Here is a 19544-nt window from a genome sequence, read left to right on the forward strand (position 1 = left end):
TTATTTTCAAAGCATGCTTGTTGAATCAAAGTGAATAACCACAGCTTTGTCACCATACAATCATTCCATTAAACAAGAGATATTATTCTGCCTTGCTTTACTAAAGAAAGCTTTTCTTACAAAAAAAAAGCATTCAATAGAAAAGGTAAGAATAGAGTGTTTTACCCTAAAAGAAGAATATTGAGATGAAACAGTTTCTCAGTAAGTAGACTCACCTCTGAGGTTGAGTGCTAACTACACTATAAAACCCAAGTTCCAGAGTTTCTTTATCACCTAAAAGATGCTTTAGAGTGTCATGTTTCAGCAACATCAAGTATTTTATACACAAATCTAGAAAAAAATCTGAGGAAGAAGTACATGCAATCTATAAGCAAAACGCTATGTGGAAAATATGGGGATAATACCTTAACTAAATAGGAAGCTAAACATAGAATGCATTATTCAATAAGTGTTTTAAAATGGCAATAAGCGAATGCTTTGAGAGTTTGGAGGCAACAAACTCACTAACTGACCTCCAAAATCACTTTGAGATTTGATGAGAGCTCATTCTGTCCTCAAATGTCAGAAGGTTCAGCAGAGTGATTTAGTTTTAAAGTGTCTAATTAGAATAAAAAGGGTAATATGGCCATATGTTTTATTAGTGTTAATTATTAATACTGAGATTAAAAAAGAAAGGGCTGAGAGTTCGGTGAGCATACTAATTGGACTGTTTTTTTTTCAGCTTGTTTTCCTCGTCAATGTGAACATTTTGCAGCAGTTCAAAGGAAACGTACACCTGACCAACACTCATTCAACTGGAATGCTAGGTGTAAAATGTAAAACCGTTTTTTAAAAAGAGAATAGGGAATGTGGGACGATAATAATGGCTTCATCCGCCCAGAATGAAAAAGAGCACAGAGTTGGGTTGATTTGCTGCTAGAAGATAGAATTATTTCTTCCTCTCATTTTAGGTCCTTTATATGTTTAAAGGACATTGCTCCTGGTTGTTGCCCTTGTCAACCTACAAAAATGAGAAATTCAGCAAAAGGTATTCAAGGTCAGAATGTCATCCTTACCAGTAATTACAGGATGCTTTCTTTGTGAGACTAAACATTTTATAACGTTTTGATGAGGAAGCCATTGTGCTATGTCCAATCCAACCAGTAAGTAATAATCACAATCATTTATCATATTATTTAAATAATAGTAGTAAATAATTGTATCAGCCATTAATATTGTGAAATGATTGCTGCTGTTATACTTATAAATTATTGGGTGCTATTATCCTATTTGGTTTCTTCCACAATCATTCTATGACTTATTATTGAAAAAAGTGGGGCTAAGAGAGGTCAGGGAATTACACTATTCGTAAGAGGAGAAATCAGGATTCAAACTGATATCATCAGATTTCAAAGCCTGGTTTTAAACCACTGCATTCTATCCACAACATTGCCTCTCCTCCTCTGGAACGAAAATCTCCTTTAGGTCCTTTTAGATTGCGCGGCTCATTTTGCTGGAAAGCTGCCGTACATACATCTGCATTGACTGAAACCCAGTGCAGAGACAGTCTTCATAATCACTGCTCCTCTCTCATACATCTGAAGAAGTGGGAGTAAGCAGGGATCTCCTGAGTGAGGGCAGGTGGACTTCTTGAGGACACTTGGGGATAGGGGCTATTTCACAGGTGGATGGGAAAGTAGAAGATGCAGCCTCCGTCACACACTGGCAACTAGAGTGACAGGGTGACATGCAGAACCACGAAAATGAATCCTTTCCAAGGAACGTTAGTATCTTCCTCCAGAAAAAAATGTTGCGGAGCATTTGTTTCGTGGTATTATGTTTGCAACATTAACAAGCGCATGGGCATCTCTGGGAAGACAGAGAGGCAGCTGTGCTACATATTTCAGTCTAAATTGAAAACAGCACAAGCCTACAGTGACTAGATGACAGTAGCTTACAGGTGACTGCTGAAAATTGGGGAGGTGGGAGGAAACTAGAGAGAGAGGAGGCCCTTTATCTCACAAAAAGATATGACTTTCATCTATCTGCTCATTACCTACAGTCATAGAAAAATGGTGGCTCATTCTCAAATAATAGTTCATGTAGATAGCCATTTATTTCTGAAAGCAATGTGAAAAGTGCATGGCAGATAGCAAATGCGTTTGTGGTGGACTGTAACATGTTTTAACCTTCAAGGGCAATGTAATCTAAACACTACCTAAAGCATGTGGAGTGAGAAAGAATAAAGCAACAATTAAGTATAGCTTATATAAGTCTGAAAAAGCAGAGAAAGTTTGGAAGTGGGGAATTAAAAAAATATCAATATATACAAATCAAAATTATTTCTTAAATATCTGAGAGAATCAAGAGGCATACAATTATTTAGGCATTTAGAGTGGCCAAATTTAACTTTTTAAAATTTTCCCCACGGATCAACTGCTATTTTCCTGGTTTTGTTTCATTTTATGTTAAACTACTTGTAATTTTACCTAGAGAAAAATACATACTGTTTTCCACCCTTTGATCACTCTTACTCTAACCAAAGTTTACACTCACTGTCAAGAAAATAAAAAGGTAAATGTGCTTATTCTACCGAGAGATCATTTAATCATAATTAATATATTTTAAGGATATTGCACCCAGGGCTAGGTCAGATCTACAGGTGGCTCTTGTACAGTGTGATTTGAAGGAGGCTCCAAAACTAACTCCCACCTTGGCTTATAGTGGTACCAACCTTGCCCCCCAAAAGGCTAGAAATCACACCACTGCACTCAGTCCACTACTTTGATTTATCTTCCATAAGATGCATATGGTACATGGGTTGCAAGGAAGGCCCTAGCATTACCTTTGCCCTGCCCACATTAACACATATTATCAAATTTGCTCACCATCTCGCTAAGAGACCCAGAGGTCTCTTTCTGTTCCAGAGAGTAATTGGTTGTGAGGAGAGAATTGTAGATTGCTGGTTCTGGCTAAGATTTTAGAGTTAATTGAGTTAATTGCCTTATTAGATGACCAGAAGCAGACCCAGATGGAGAAAGTGACCTACACAATCCTAATGGCAAAACTGGAATTAGCGGTCAAGTGGAACATTTTTTATATTTGAGTTATTAAATAATACATCTGCTCAAGTGATACATAGCAAAGACAAGCTAGCCTTGCAAGTATGATTCAGGGGGTACTTGGGGAAGAGTAAAGAGACCATGGCATGAAAGCAGGGGCCAAGATAAATATATACAATAGACCTAGAGAAATTGTGAAATACCACTCCAAGGTAAAGTGTGAAGGCTCCTATGTAATTAAGAGCAGGGCAAGCTTTTGCACAGCCAATGCCTGCCCTTAATGTGATCATGTTTTTAAACCTAATATTTGGTTTTCACTTCAATTATCAATTCATTACTGTAGGTTTTATTTTAACATTTCATCTTCAAATATTTTATCATTACTCAATTTCCCACCTTGAATTCCATATTTTAAAATATTTGATTCCACTAAATGTATTTTAATAAAATAATAAATAACCAGTTTCCTCCAGTCTTATCAAAGGATCAATTTGAATAATCATAATATTGATAATAATTAATGTAAAAGGAACAAAACTATATTAGTAATCTTTTTCATGTATAATTCATAAGGGTTTTAAAATTTTTTAAATGGAATAATTTCCATTATTTATTTCCAGAAACCCATGGGATGAATGTAAGTACCCCAAATTTGGATTTATCAAATTGGTGGGTCTCATTCTAATTATTAGATCAGGTTTTAAGAAATTATATCTTAGAGTGCATTTTCTTTCCTAAGCTAATAAGAGAAAATCTCATTTGGCATCTGTCACTAATGTGGGTTGGAATATAAGGTAAAGCTTGTTATATAAAGAGTTAACCCACACGCCTTCTTAATGGAATTGTATTTATTATGCTAAAGTATAGAAACCAGACAAAGGCTTTTGTAAAACATATGCATTTCACTGCCTATCTACTTACATTTTCCTGTGATTAGTTGTATCCTTACTGTCACATCTGTGAAAACTTATTTTTATTATTAGCTACCCCAACTTATAGTCAGTTACATTATGACATTGGAGTGTTAGAATGTTGTATATCATTGTACTGAAAATTATCTTCTAAATTTTACAATGAAAGTTTATCCAAAACAATGTTATAACTGCATAGTTTCACATAGGTTAAAATTCAAGGAAAATATTTGAGGTAATAATAATTAGAAACTAGGACAGCATCCAAAATGATATTTTCATGGAAAATCCAATACAAATCCTGATTAAAACCTAACCAAGCAAGACACCGCCGATTACCTGGATTCCAATTAAATATGACAAATGAATACTTGACAGGTTTCCATCCCAATTCTATTCATGTCAGAATGACCCATTAAAATGGAAAATGAAATTACCAGAATGCAAGCAATACAATTGCACTTTATAGCTGGTCTGAAAACTTGGACCTGACCAAACCCTCATTCAAATGTCAAGGGCTACATTCGGATCACCCAAAGTGAATCCCATCTCCTTCTCCTCCTTCTGCCGTTACCTACGGAGCAGGGCTAACATGAGTCACAGCTGGCAGATGACAAACCGTTATGTAAACTCGGAATTTCAAGTGGCAGTCACATACAAAGTCAGGAAAAATCAGTTATATTATGATGGTCCTTACTATTGCCAAGACGAAAAACATGGTTATAAAAAATAACTCAGAGCCTTCTTTGGGAAATGTTTCTTCGTAAACTTTCTAGTCTCTTAACGGGCTCATCTGTTTAACTTTCCATGACATGCATGTTTATTAAAAGTAACCATTACATGTTTGTCATATTGTAATGTTGTTTATTAGTCATCATTTCCTTCTTATTTTGAAGGCACTGAATCACTTAAACTAAAAAAAAATTACATTAAAGTGTGATCATAATGCCAATGATACAAAGTTTTTCTATTAATATAGCTGACATAAAAATACTTAATTATTCATTGTTGTTTATGGTGAGACAAGTACTTTTAAAAACAAAATTATATCGTATCATCAAAAGGTAATCATGCATATAGTAATGCCCTTAAATCAATTAATCCTGCCTTCCTGGGTGTGTGCATGCTTGCATGTGCATATGTAAAATATTATTACAGTGTTTTAAATTTAATTTTTACATTTGTTCAAAGCATTTCAAACATATTTGCCTTAAATATATATTCATCAGCACTCCAATGCATATCAAATATATTTATAATTATTTCAAAAACACTAAAGTTAATTCTTAAAAACCATATCAAACTCCCATCCACATAAGCACACACCACCATACACACAGATAAGCATGCCTTTATAGCCATAAGGCAAAATGCCATCTTAATTCTAAATTAATCAAGAGGGATTATCAAGAATCAGACCCTGACATCATATCTTCTCACCCAGATAGCAATGTGGAAAAATAATTATTTAACATTGTTTAGTTTAGCAATGATTTCACTTGGGGTCACTTTTGATATATCACTCTCTAGTGTTGAATTTTAATATTAATAGTTAAAACGCTAGAAATAAATCAGTTTCTTCTGCATTAATATATTCTATTTGCATATCATCACCAAAGAAACTGCTATGTAACAAAAAGAATGTCTTATTTCACTTGGAGGATGAAATGATGAAAAAAATTAATTTCCAGTTTTCATGAGATAAAATGTTTGTGATTCCCCTTACTTCCCCTCCCTACATATAATCTCTTTTTATACTTGAAATAATAATAAACTTAGTAAGAAATTCACCATTCCATTATTAAACATAAACCTATTCCTCAGGCATTTACTCAGAACCTGAAATCCAAAAAATAAATCACCTCATTGTCTTTGGGAACATAAATGAATGCATAAACTTTTATAGGTACTATTCGCAATCGTAATTCGGTAACTTAGAGAAAAATGTGCATAAGGCCAATTGTTGTGGTAATTGTGAGAATCATCTCACAACAGAAAGAGAAATAGAGTACTATGATTTGTTTTCCGCCCATTTCCTTACACAAAAGTGAGAAAAATCGTATACTTAAGTGAGAGGGGAATTCTAATAGCATTTACAATATACTTGCGAGAACAAGATAATACCATTCTCCTTCTTGACTCCATGTCAGCTATCATTGAAGAAAGGTTTGAAATGCTTTTCTAAATGCCTAGGAGAAGAAAGAGTAGAGCAAGTGTGTTGACTGTCATTTCCTTTCACTAAGACTGGACAGTTGCAATTGAAGAAATAGTTGCATGACAAAAATGAATAGAAGAAAACAATAACACATGACCTTTCTCAAATTGCTCTCATTTCAGTATTATGCACTAATTTAGTTTTTTTCATAACAGATACTACTTTTATTTGTAACTGTTTATTTCTGACAGGCTGTCTAACAATGGTGAATTTTACCTATATAGTTATGCTCCCTTACTTAGCATTCACTTTAGGAAATATTTATGATTTCAAATAGAAGAGTTTTAGTGTCAGCTGTTTTATTTTGGGTTTAGACTGACCTTCACGAGGCTACTTATTACGGCTCGCTAGCGTGATTATGTGTGTGGATGTTGTGTTTGCCCCTACCATTTTCCATATGCTCTGCCTCACCAACACTGCCATCCGGCGTGGTCCTCTCATAGTTGTCCTCTGGGAGTGGAAGGGCACCCAGTCTTGGCCCTGATGAACTCTTACTGCTTGGTGTTTCTGACTCCTCCAGCCCGCTGTCATAGCAACTCTGCAGTGACCCCTGATGTGGGTCCTGAGGCTGACTCACAACAGAAAACGTCACTCTACGAAATGGCTGTAAAAGAAAAGATTCTGAATGTCACTGAGGTAGAAGAGAGTCAATGATCTTATTAAAAATACATAAATTACATACATCAAGGTCTACTGACAACTCATTCAATATAAAATGGTTAATATGATATGATGAAATCTATTTGGTAAACTCCTTATTTTCTGAGGCAATGCCTAGAACTTAGATTTTATTATGGACAACCTGAAAATTCCCTTTCTGAAACAGAGATTAGAAAACAGCAATTTCACTAAAACACACATTTACATCTATGTTAGTCCCACTTATTCAATCTTTATCTATTCTGTAGTCTTCACTTCAAATATGTTTTTCACAAATGGACTCTATAAAAACAAGGGTCAGTGGTTTGAGAAAGCAATAAATATTTAATTAATACATTGTAAGAAGACTTCATTTTAAATACATTTTCCATATGATCTAATGGTTTAAAAATACGTGTTCTGGCAGATGATTTAAACTATTAAAGGTACAGCTGATGAGTAGGAATTCAGATGCAGTTGCTAGAAAATAGGAATATATTTCTTACTTCATTCATATTAAACATATTACCTATTGACCTTGAAATTTTGAGGGTAGTATTGAAATAATAGATAAAAGTTTTCTTAATCAGGGAATGGAAAATGAACTAAAAATTTAATTGTATGTGCTTTCTATGACTATAATTTGTTCTAAAAGAGTAACATCATGTACAGCCTTTAGACTGGATTTTTAAAATGTTGCAAATCTTTATATAATTGGACCCCACAATTTGCAATGATACTGACATTGCCTGAAGATTTACTATGCATGGAATTTACACATTATTGTAACTGCAAAGTAAAAAATGAAGGTTCATTAAGGAAATAAACTAATGCCATCCATTGACAGGGTTACATACATAATATCTGGGGCGTTGGGGAGCAATATGAAAAGATTCTGTAATACATGTCTGAGGTCATTCATGGCAATAGTTGGGTTTAAAGCTCTTATGTCGTTTGAAAGTTGCATAAATATATAGATTTTTAAACCTGTAACACACATTTCTTTCTCATATAAAGTATAAAACGAATCCTGCCAGAAAATAGTGAGAAAGTTAAAGAACATTTTTTCCACTTTTATAACTTGAACCAGAAGTCTGTTGCATGAAATTCGTGCACTGGGGAGGGGGGGTGATCCCTCAGCCCATCCTGCACCCTTTCCAGTCTGGGACCCTTTAGGGGATGTTCAACTGCTGGTTTAGGCCCGACCCCATAGAATGTCCGGCAGCTGGACATCCCTCTCACAATCCAGGACTGCTGGCTCCCAACCACTTGCCTGCCTGATTGCCCCTAACCATTTCTGCCTGCCAGCCTGATTGCCCCCTAACCCCTACCCTGTTGGCCTGGTCATCCCTAACTGCCTCCCCTGCTGACATGTTCCCCCCCAACTGTCCTCCCCTGCCAGCCTGGTCCCCCCCAACTGCCCTCCCCTGCAGGCCTGGTCACCCCCAACTGCCCTCTCCTGCTGGGGTGTTCACCAATAACTGCCCTCCCTCCCTGGCTATCTTGTAGTGGCCATCTTATGATGACATGGGTGAGGCCATCTTGTGACCACATGGGGCGGCCATCATGTGACCACATGGGGGCAGCCAACTTGTGTGAGGGCGTGATGATCAATTTGCATATTACCTCTTTATAATATAGAATGTTAATAGTACAAATCACTACTTAAAACTGGGACCAGAGAATTCTTAAAAATGTTAAGGATTATAAACACATGATAGATTATTAAAGGGAAAACTAAGAATTGTGACATTTACCCCAAATTTATAAACTGTCGTTGCTAAAGACAAACACATGTTTCTACAAATCTTCCCTTTATTTTGTCTCAGATAGAATATTTTCAAGGAATATTGTCCATTATTGGTACTTGGAACTCAGTACCTCACCTTCCATGTAGTTATTTGTCCTATACAGTCACTATAAAATCTTTTTTATTCTGGTAAAAATCAGACTTTGTGCACACTGAATTTTATTGTAAAGGGAAAACATTTAAAGCACATTCTCTTCATAATGTATCCCTGAATTGGGACTGAAGTATTTTAAAACAATTATAAAATCCTTCTAGTACAAGCAGCATACATGTCATGGGCCAAAATGTATGACAATATACCCTACAGAAATATTATCCTTATTTTATTAGTAATTCTTATATTTGCAGTTGTGAGATTGTGAAACCTCTTTATATTTATGATGCTTTACCTTATGTGTACATATTTTCTTTTCTTTTTTTTCATTTATCACTTCCTGTTGACTGCAGACTCTCTGTGATATGTTTTATGTCTGTAGTCTCACCTTGGAAATGAGACCACTGACAGTTTCCTCAAACCACATTGCTCTGCACACAGAAGATACTCACCAAAGTATATTCTACTGAACGATGATATTTTAATGACAATGTTAAATTTAGGAAAGAACACCAAGGGTCATGGAGATATATTATCACTTCAAGATGTGGTAATATCTAATTCTATTTTAATGAGTCTCAAATCTTTTAGAATCAGTCTTTACTAATGCAAGATGTTCAAAATATATAAGAAAATACATAGTTTATAGTTATAAATTGACCAAAGGGAAATGAATAAGAAATCTTAAGAAGTGGTGTTTCATTTTCATACAAAAGTAGGAAACAGGACAATGGTGGGGTGTTTATACACTGGTTCCACCAAAGTTGATAGGATAGCAGAGAAACAGGTGATAGGTATGTTTGCAATGACAAATGTGCAAAATAATCATTTTTGTATAATGTGTTATATAATAACTGCAATGAATCTATCTGTGCATTTTATTTTATTAATTGCCTACCTTATTTTGAATGTGAACACTTTAATCTCCATGAAATATTTTAGGTTCCATATTAAATTCAATGATGAAAAATGTTTTAATTTTAAAATACAGAAATCAATATAAATTCTAAAAATACTTATACTCATGAATGCTTTCTTTCGTATAAAATGTTTTACTTAAAATAATATCTGAATGAAAAATAATTCACAATAAAAATTTAAAGTAGAGTATCACCCAATGGATCACAAACTACCCATCAATCATTTCTATCTGCTTTATAACAGATCCCATTAGAACTGCATAGTACAATATCAGTTTATATTACTATCCTTTAAACCCTATTTTGATAATTTTTAATAATTAAAATCACTGTGGCAAGATTTTCAAGTTGGTAATGTGAACCAAATTAGTACAGAATACTAAATCCTGAATTCTGCAAAAGTTAAGCTTTAATATCAATAGTCAATCAGACATGTAAATTTACATAGATCGATAGATACATAGGGAGATGATAGATAGTCAAATATTTTATCATCCTTCATCATCAGGTTACGTCTATTGAGAAGACAACTTTTACAGAAAAAAAAAACTTATAACACAGAATTCCTATTATTTTTATATTCCAGAAATATTGAAACCAAAAATGTAAAGCAATTCATCGACTGTGTGACAGAAAGAATGAGTTTGCATTATGAATAACTGTCACATTGTTAATTACTGCTATTCTGAATTAGAGTGGTTTACATGGTCATTCTTAAACCACGATGTAGCTTAGAGCGACCCAGAGCACTTGTGAAAAAACGTAATGCCAATAACAGTTGCACAATGAAATCAACATTCATTGTGGGACTGGATATCAGTGGTTTATAATATCTCCCCAGGTGATGAGAAGGCAAACAGAGTAAGGAGAAACTCTACAACTGAGAGAACATATGGGAAGAGGATAAAAAAACACTAAACTGACCCAGGAAACTAGCTGGTCCCCTAAGTGTCCATAGAGTTCCCTCAAGAGTTGTTAGAATCATTGTTCCATCTCGAGATGCAAAAGTATTGACATGAAGACTTCTAGTGACCTGAGGTGTCTGAGCTTTGTATTTTTCTGTTTATGATAATAATTTCATGTCCTACACAGGCAAACTGGTCCTTCTAAAAGAGTAAAGATCAGAAGAGCGTGAGGAAGAGTGTCAGCCTTCCAGCTCTTTGAAACTGTGAAGATGTGTTTGAAAATGAAATGAGTTACGAAAGAAAAAGATCTCCAAGAAAATCATTCCAAAAATTCTGAGTGGGATATGTGTGAGAATTATAAACAGAAGGAAGCAGAAGTCAACGATTTTATTTAGGCAAATGAATGATGTAATTAGAAGGGTGAAGTTAAAGCTAATGATCTGGCAATTTTTTACAGAAAAGGGCTTAAAGAACTACTGAAGGCAGAAGATTATGTTAAAAAGGGTGAACTATGAAGTAGTGAGAATGGGCAGTGTGGCTGATTAGATTCAGTCATTAAATCATGATACCTACATTTATTGTGTATACATTATAGTTTCCAAGGATGTTCCAACAATGCTTCTACACACTTAAGGAATTAAACCTTACAGCTATATAAAGACAGACAAAACATAATATGATCAAGTTTCCAATAAAATAGAGGTACAAAAAAGATGCTTAGGAACTTAGGGTAGGCATTGCAAAGGAGAGATTTGTGGTTTGAGAACTCTAAAGGAAGCTTGATAGATAATAGGTATTGGAGGTCTGATTATAGATTCCGTAGTTGGGGCCAGCAGCAAATAATAAAAATGAGGGTGGGTAAGAAAACCAGGTCGCTTTGGAAACTCAGAAGCCAAGGAAGACATCATTTCTAAAAAGAAAGAAAATCTTCTAAGTTCAAAAGCATCAGAGACATGGAGAAGAATGCTGACTACCATATGTCCATTGGATTCATCCATTAGAAGGTCATTGTGGCTATGAAATCTCTAAACTCTGCAGAACAATCATAGATTAGATCAAAGGAAGTAAAAGACCATAATGTAAACACATGGAAAAAAGGAGAAATTGGAGATGGATTGCTAATTTAAAAATGGGACATATAAGAGAAGTAGGGTCACAGTTAAAAGAAAAAGATTTATTCCCAGCTGGCATGGCACAGTGCTTGAGCGTCAACCTATGAACCAGGATGTCACGGTTCGATTCCCAGTCAGGGCAAATGCCGGTTGAGGGCTCAGTCCCCTTTGTGTAGGAGGCAGCCGATCAATGGTTTTCTCTCATCATTGATGTTTTTATCTCTCTCTCCTTTTCCCTTCCTCTCTGAATTCAATAAAAATACATATATTTTTAAAAAGAGTCCAACTATCTTTAATTTAAAAAAAGAAAAAGAAAAAGATTTGTGTTAACAGTTTAATTTATCTATGTTTTTTGTCTTTCTTCATGGTATTAAAAATGTGCTTCAAGATAAGTATTTGAAGATGCAAGCAAAAAGGGGTGCTTATAACATAAAGTGGTTGGGAACTAAATAGAATTAAAACAGAAATAAAATAAAAATAAAATCACAGAGGCAAGGTAAATAGCATATATGACGAGGAAACTCATGCATGGGGCATGGGGGTATGTGTGTGTTTAATGAGGAAAAAAAATGTACATTAGAAATAACAGAAAAAGATTCTATTCCAAGTAACTCTATTGATTCCCTATTGACCTCACACAAGTTAGCTGACCCGTGGTTCTTATGCCTTAGGCTCAGGGTCTGTAAAATAGAGATAATAATATCTGCCCCTTAGGAACTTAAATTCCCTGAGAAATAATGAGATAGTTTATAAAAAGAGCCTTAAGCTCCCTCAAAGACATATACTATAAAAGGCATTATACCTCAGGCCACAGCTATACAGCTACATAACTAGAACTATTTCCCACTATGTTTTAGGTTTATTTTTTTTAAATATAAGAAATACATATTATTTTCCCAGTAATTCACAGTGCTTCTAAATAGAATTTTTGAAAATCATATGTAATTTCAAACCTAATTTTCCTATCAATGCATTAAGTTTTTATTGTTTTAAATACAACTTGTTTGTAAAACAAATATGCACATATATTCACACAAATTTTTCAAAAGCTATTTGAATCCAATCACTTACTAAGCATTCACATTTCTATATTTGATTATTTTAGAATATCATTTCTCAACTAGTTTTTTATTCCATTGTGACACATTGGAGACTTTAACTTCAAGACACACCCTACTATGAGAACTTCCAGATATTTTACAGGTTATTACAAATATATTAAAAAGTAACTCCCCATAATATACAATCACTGGAATATTCCAGTCCCCAAATGATGGAAATGCATTAGAGTTGACATTAATTTAAACCACCATAGCCTGGGAACCAGCATTCTTTGCTCTTAATATAATTTTATTTGATTTATTTCCTGGAAAGTTATGGGTCATATGAGGAGTTGGGCAAAGGTGTTAATGGAGAGGACCTCTGTCTTCTATTCTTGCGCTCAAACCATGGGTGGTCCTGAGGCTGCCTCTTCCCATCCTCCCTCCTCACTAGAAATTCTGGTGAGCCCAAGGTAGGGATGTGTGACTGCAATAATCATCCTATATAATAAAAGGCTAATATGCAAATTGTCCCCTCCACCAGGAGTTCGATCAGTGGGCAGGGCTGGCTGGCCAACCACCTTCGGCCCCTTCCCCTTTCCGGCCCCGCCCCTGATTGCCCCCCCCACCCTGATCAGGGGTGGGGCGGCTGGCCAACCTCCCATGTCCCCTCCCCATGGCCAGCCAGGCCGATCAATCAGCCCCAATCGGGCGGGCCAGCCAGACCCCACCCGTGCACGAATTCTTGCACCGGGCCTCTAGTTTCCATATAAAATTAACCTCATAACCTTGAAAGGTCAAACATAGCAAATAGAATATTTTTAAGTTGGGTGCTGTGGGGTATACAAGGTTTCATATTCAATAAATGCATTTGCTCATTAATATTTTTTTCTGAAAAAAAAGTGGACAGATGTTAAAACCAGTCCCCTGGGGAACTTGGGACCAGGAGAAAGACAGGCTGCTTAGATGAGGAGGGGAGCTAGAATACATTTGGATTACAGGAATAAGGCTGGTGTTCTAATTACATTATTGGAAGGGGTAAGGCATTTATGAAAGGACAATGTGGCGAGCATTCAATTCATTTATTTACTTTTTAAACTGCACCTCTGTGATTGATAATGTAAGTTACCAAACAGTAAACCTAGATCTGGGCATTATAAGAGTTTAGAGGTCACTCAAGTAGGTCCTAGCAGCCAGATCTCATCTTGCTCTTATTCAGAGGGCTCAAGGGAAGTTAAATTCCCACATTTCAAATTCATTAGAGGACTGAACCACTTTCTAAAAAGTGATTTTTTAAAAATATCTAAAAAGCTGATGTCCAACTGAACTACAACTATCACAAGTGCCTCATTTTGGTATTTTATCTTGCAATATCATTAATTTTTTTTTCTAATTTTAGAGAACCATATGATCACCCTTCTTTTCTGAAAGTGCTGATATAATAACATATACTACATACAATCTGCACCGTTCAGGAAATTAATTTTAAAATTAGCAGCAATATGTTATTCTGCTTTTGGAATACAAGCATTGCCAAACATTATAACATTTCCAAGTTCTATTTTTTTAAAGTTATCACTAAGTTCATTTACAGTTGCTAGGAAAAGCAATAGAGATCAGATGCATATTAAAAGTAAACAATAATACCTCTATTTTTATCCATTCTTAATTGTTAGATTCAAAGGTAAACATCACACCATAAAAGCAAACATTATGTCCCATAGACAGACATACTTTAAAATATTTTAAATGCTTTAACATATTTGCCCTTTGTCTACCATCATTAGCAAAATCCTCTAAGTTACAATCTGCACAATAAAAATGGATTGCTTTCTCTCACAGGGAAGTGGCTAATTTGAGAAGAGGAAACATAAAATAGTTGAACTTTTGGGAGTATCATATAATACACAATACTTACAGTAAAAGAGAAAACAGTATGAAGGTGAGAGTACAGACATTTTTCCCTTGGAATCCATTTCTTATAACCTAGTGACACTGCATTTACAGCGATTTTATTTGCAAGAGGATAGGACCCGAAGGAAGCCACAGGAAAGAACTTCAGGTTAAATCTCCTTCCCTATTGAATACTGCTCTGTGTCTTACAGACAACTTTATTGGGACCTTTAACTGCGCACCTTCCTTTTTAGCTTCAATAGTTTCTCCATAAATCCCCTTATCTGGAACTCACATACAGCTGTCTCAGTCGCATCAATTATTTCCAAATGGGCTGAAAAGGCTTTTTTATTTTTTCCAATTCACTTAGTTATGTCTATCAAACAGACTTCTAATGACTCTCTTTGTCAGTCATAAAGCCCTGAAACAGTCGTGGGCAGAACATTGCAGGACTAGAAGGAGGGCTGCATTTTATGTTTAAAGAGGAGCTAAGACTCTGAGCTCTTCCCTTGCAAGGGAACGGCTCCTTGATTACCCTGCAAACATTTTCAACCCGTGTCAGAGGCTACTGAACAAACATATCTCGGATTCCATAGTGCATTAGTTGAAATATGTCTGGCAGAACCTTCAAACAAGCCTTAATCGGGTCTTTTAACTTTGAGGGCGTCTACCTTTGCTAACATCTCAAGGTTCTTCCTTACTTCAAACTGCCTTTCTTTCTTTCAAGTCAATAGCAGATGAAAGAACATTAAAAAGAAGCATGTTGAGACATTTGGATTAATTAAAACACTAATTTGGGGGAGGAGAAGTTAAATAACTTTATTTCTGTTGCCTTGTATGTAATTATATTTTGACACATTTGTTCACAGTTGTACTTTGGAAACTACAAATGCAGGTGATACTTCATAGTTCTTAGTCCAGCTCAATATTAAATCATAAGCTATTTAATATTGCAAAGAACAATGGAAACAGTATTAAAATAGTAACTACTATGACCCAGGAAAATGCTCTTCATTTTATTTATGTTGTCATTTCTCATACCATATCCACGTGGGTTATATTAATATTCTGATTTTGCAAATGAGAAAAAAATAAAAAATTTCAATGTTTAAAAAACAGCAATAGCTACTTTAGCCTTAAATACAAATGGGATTCTTATATCTTCCCCATAATGAAAAATATTGAGGGGGGGGCTAGTAAATGTGTGCAAACACTTTTTTTTCTTGAAAACTGTAAAAGTAGGTATTATGCTCTAAAACACAAATTGTGAATCCTCTATATTGTGGACATAATTATTCGATCTAGTTTTTGCTCTTTGTGCAAACTTCTTTTAAACTTAGTTCAGAATTGGCAAAATTTTTCTGTGAAGTATGAGAAAGTAAATAGTTTAGGCTTGGTAGGTCATAGCTCTGTGCCACAACTACTCAACTCGGCTATTCAACTGTCATTAAAGAAGCAAAATTGAATAAGCATGGTCATGTTCCAATAAAACTTATCTAACATTTTTAAATTTCATATAATTTTCCCACTCTGTGAAACATTGTTTTAATTTGTTTCAACCATATAAAATTATAAAAAAATCAAATGTAAAAATTACAACTTTTTCCATTTTATTCATATTTCTCAATGTTATGTGGGTTTTTCAACTAATATATAAAGTCCTTATAAACAGTGTTTCTCCATTATGCTCCTCTTTCAATGACAGTACCTTAAAAATAATTTAGATTCAATTGTCACCTATTAACACATTTTGATATTTCTTATCCTTTTTGGAAACAAATCTGAACAGGGGAATCTGGAGACTTGGATTCAAGCACTGGCTCTAATATTCAGTATGAACTCTAGGGAAAAGATCAATGTTTCAGCTACAGCACCTTCAACTTTAAAATGAAGGAGTTATAGTGGATGATATTTAATATCTTTTCCAGTTCCATAACTCTGAAACTAAGAATACAAGTGCATTGGATCAGGGGCTAAATGGTTGACATCAATAATTTTAAAGTTGACTCTGTTCACCCATTAAGAAATTCCTTAGTACATTGCATGGCATTGTAAATATTAATGCATATTGGAATGTATTTACTCATAAAACAAAGATGGTGAACTAAAATATGCACACTAATCAAACGTTCTAGGTAACTACCTTAATGAAAAGTTATCAAGATGGTGAGGTACCCTCAGGCTTACCATCTCTGTGGAAAAGTAAAGACATTTCTCAATGCCAGCTCCCTGGAATAGGTTCATCTAAATCTTCCCTTCCTCTGAAACCACCTCCTCTGTGATTCCTTCTTTGACTCAATGAACATGAAACTGTTCATTGAGTTCATGGAGGCTGTGAGACCTCATTCATCTCTCAACTGCATGATTCTAATAGCAGAGGTTAGCGAGGTTGGTAGGAAATCCAATGGTGAAAGCATGCCGGGCCATGATTGGATTTCATCTCCCAATTCATTTCAGACCCTGCATAGTCCCTTGTAAATTTCTATGTTTACATGCACAGAAAAACAGGAAGGCAGAGGGAGTCCTCGTCAGGAAAAAACCAATATTGACAGGCAACTAATGAGAAAAAGACTATCTTCACAATAACATTCAACCCAACAAAGACTTATTAAGCACTTGCTTTGTGCCTACCACTGTGCCGAAAATCTACATGCTGAAAATTCAAGCATTAGGCTCCCTTGGGCAAGTGTAAATTTATCATACAAAAGCACTCACAGAATACAAGCAAGGATTTCTTTCCCTTTTTTTTTCTTTTTGCTATTGTGATAATCATCAAAAGCTCAGTTCGCCTGCCGCTCAGTTGCTTTGCATGACTACTCCTGCACACGGAGTTCCAGAAGCAGCTGAATGAGGTCGATAAACCTACGTCTTAAACTGCGCAGCTGGAGTTGGTCTGCTGCAGTTCAAGGTGCAATGCTGAAACCAAGTGGAACTCCTATAGGACTGCCCAGGTTCCCAATGACTAAAACACCACAAAATGAACAAATAAACAACAATAAGAAGGACATAAAATCACCTTTTAAAAGCTACCTTCTAAGATACACAGAAGCTTAGCAGCGCAGGTAGGCTCCTGCTTCATAAGCACCTCCCATACTAAAATGAATGAAAAAGAAATGTTCATTTTAGGATCCACTCAAAAGATGCTCCAGATTCTTTCTTTCTTCCTCCCTTCCTTCCTCCCTTCCTTCCTCTCCCTTTCTTTCTTTCTTTCTTTCTTTCTTTCTTTCTTTCTTTCTTTCTTTCTTTCTTTCTTTCTTTCTTTCTTTCTTTCTTTCTTTTTTGGCATTTCATCTGAACTGCACTGGTGAATCTATTTAGGCAACTATATACTAGTACATTTAAAAACATTCAGCTTTTCTGCTTGGCTGGCATGGCTCAGTGGTTGAGCATTGACCTGTGAACCAGGGGGTCACAGTTCGATTCAGGTTGGGCTGGGTTGCGGGCTGGATCCTCAGTGTGGGGCATGGAGGAGGCAGCTGATCAATGATTCTCTTTTATCATTGACTAGAAGCCAGGTGCACGAATTCGTGCAGGGAAGGGGTCTGGCCAGCCTTCCCCATTCAGGGCCGATCAGGCCGGGCTAGCCAGGGGGAGAGGTAGCGGGCAGTTGAAGTCCCAGTTGAGGGGATAATTTGCATATTAGCCTTTTATTATATAGGATATTTCTATCTCTCTCTCCCTCCTCCTTCCTCTCTGAAATGAATTAAAAATATATTTAAAAACAAACAAAAAACTTTGAGCTTTCCATATTCTATGGAATAGAGGTTTCTATACTTAAGCAATTTCTCTGGTCTGGTTGGATTAAAATGTCTGACAGGAATCAAGACAGACAAATGGAGTCTGTCTGTAAAGTGTCATTTAAGCATTTAATCATGTAAGTAAGTTAGCCTAACTGTTGAGCAAGAGTCTTCTGATATACAGGTAAAGCTTCTGCTACCCAGGCAAACCCATATCCTCTGCCATCCCTCCTGGCTCACTGGTTTTATCTTACTTCTCTGCACTTCATTGAAAAGAAAAGCTACCAGTGTCCACAAGGAAAAAAATGTATTCAAATGCCCTGTATATGCTAATTTCCATTCCTTAGTAGAAGTCAAGTGAGTCCAAAAAAATCAGAGAAAGTGGGATTCATAGAGGAATAATAGACTCCAATGGTGTCCACATCCCAATTTCTGGAACTAGTGAATAGGTAACCTTACATATAAAGAGATGTTTAAGATTGCAGATAGAATTTGCTAATCAACTGACCTTATATTAGGTTATCTGGGTAGGCCCAATGCCATTGAAAGGGTTCTTCAAAGTAGAAGGGGAGGCAAAGAACCAGGTTAGAGCAATATATTGTCAGAACTGTATTCACCTTCACAAGCTTTGAAGAGAGAGGAAGAGGACACATGCCAAGGAGGATCAGTGTCCTCAAGAAGCCATTAAAGTCAGTGAAGGGAAGGGAGCAGATATTCCTCTAGAGCAGTGATTTTCAACCTTTTTCATCTCATGGCACACATAAACTAGTTATTAAAATTTGGGGGCACACCAAAAATATATTTCTTGCCAATCTGACAAAAAATAGGTATAATTTTTATTGATTTACAAAAATAATAGTAATAATAGTAATTACCTACCCTATTTGCTCCAAAGTGACTTTTTAAAAAAGCAGGTGCCTATACTTGTATGTAAGGATTTCTGGTACCTAGAATTAAGCATTCAGAGGAAACCTTATTATGTATGAGCCGTGACCAGTAAGATGCAACTCTATTGTGTGACTTATATGTTTACTAGTGGCCTGGTTCATGAAATTCGTGCACATTAAAAGGGAATTAATTAGAGGAAATATTTTAATATTGCTATTTGCCCTTTATAATAGAAGTGTTAGAGATGAAAGAAAATGTGTAAAATGTATATGAATATCTCCCTCCTGTCAGAGTCTGGGGCACGCCACGGGACCCACAGTCAAGTCCCCACCCACCCAC

The 19544-nt window shown here is 35.6% G+C and overlaps 1 protein-coding gene across 1 annotated transcript in view; it reads right to left on the bottom strand.

The window, feature by feature from the left end:
* Positions 1 to 19544, bottom strand: part of PCDH7 (protocadherin 7) — a 425070-nt gene that overhangs the window by 223290 nt on the left and 182236 nt on the right. Inside the window, 1 exon segment of the mRNA XM_014463433.2 lies at positions 6555 to 6771. Coding sequence (XP_014318919.1) covers positions 6555 to 6771 — 217 coding nt within the window.

The sequence above is a fragment of the Myotis lucifugus genome, unplaced genomic scaffold, assembly GCF_000147115.1.
Source record: "Myotis lucifugus unplaced genomic scaffold, Myoluc2.0 scaffold_209, whole genome shotgun sequence".
NCBI classification, from domain to species: Eukaryota; Metazoa; Chordata; class Mammalia; order Chiroptera; family Vespertilionidae; genus Myotis; species Myotis lucifugus.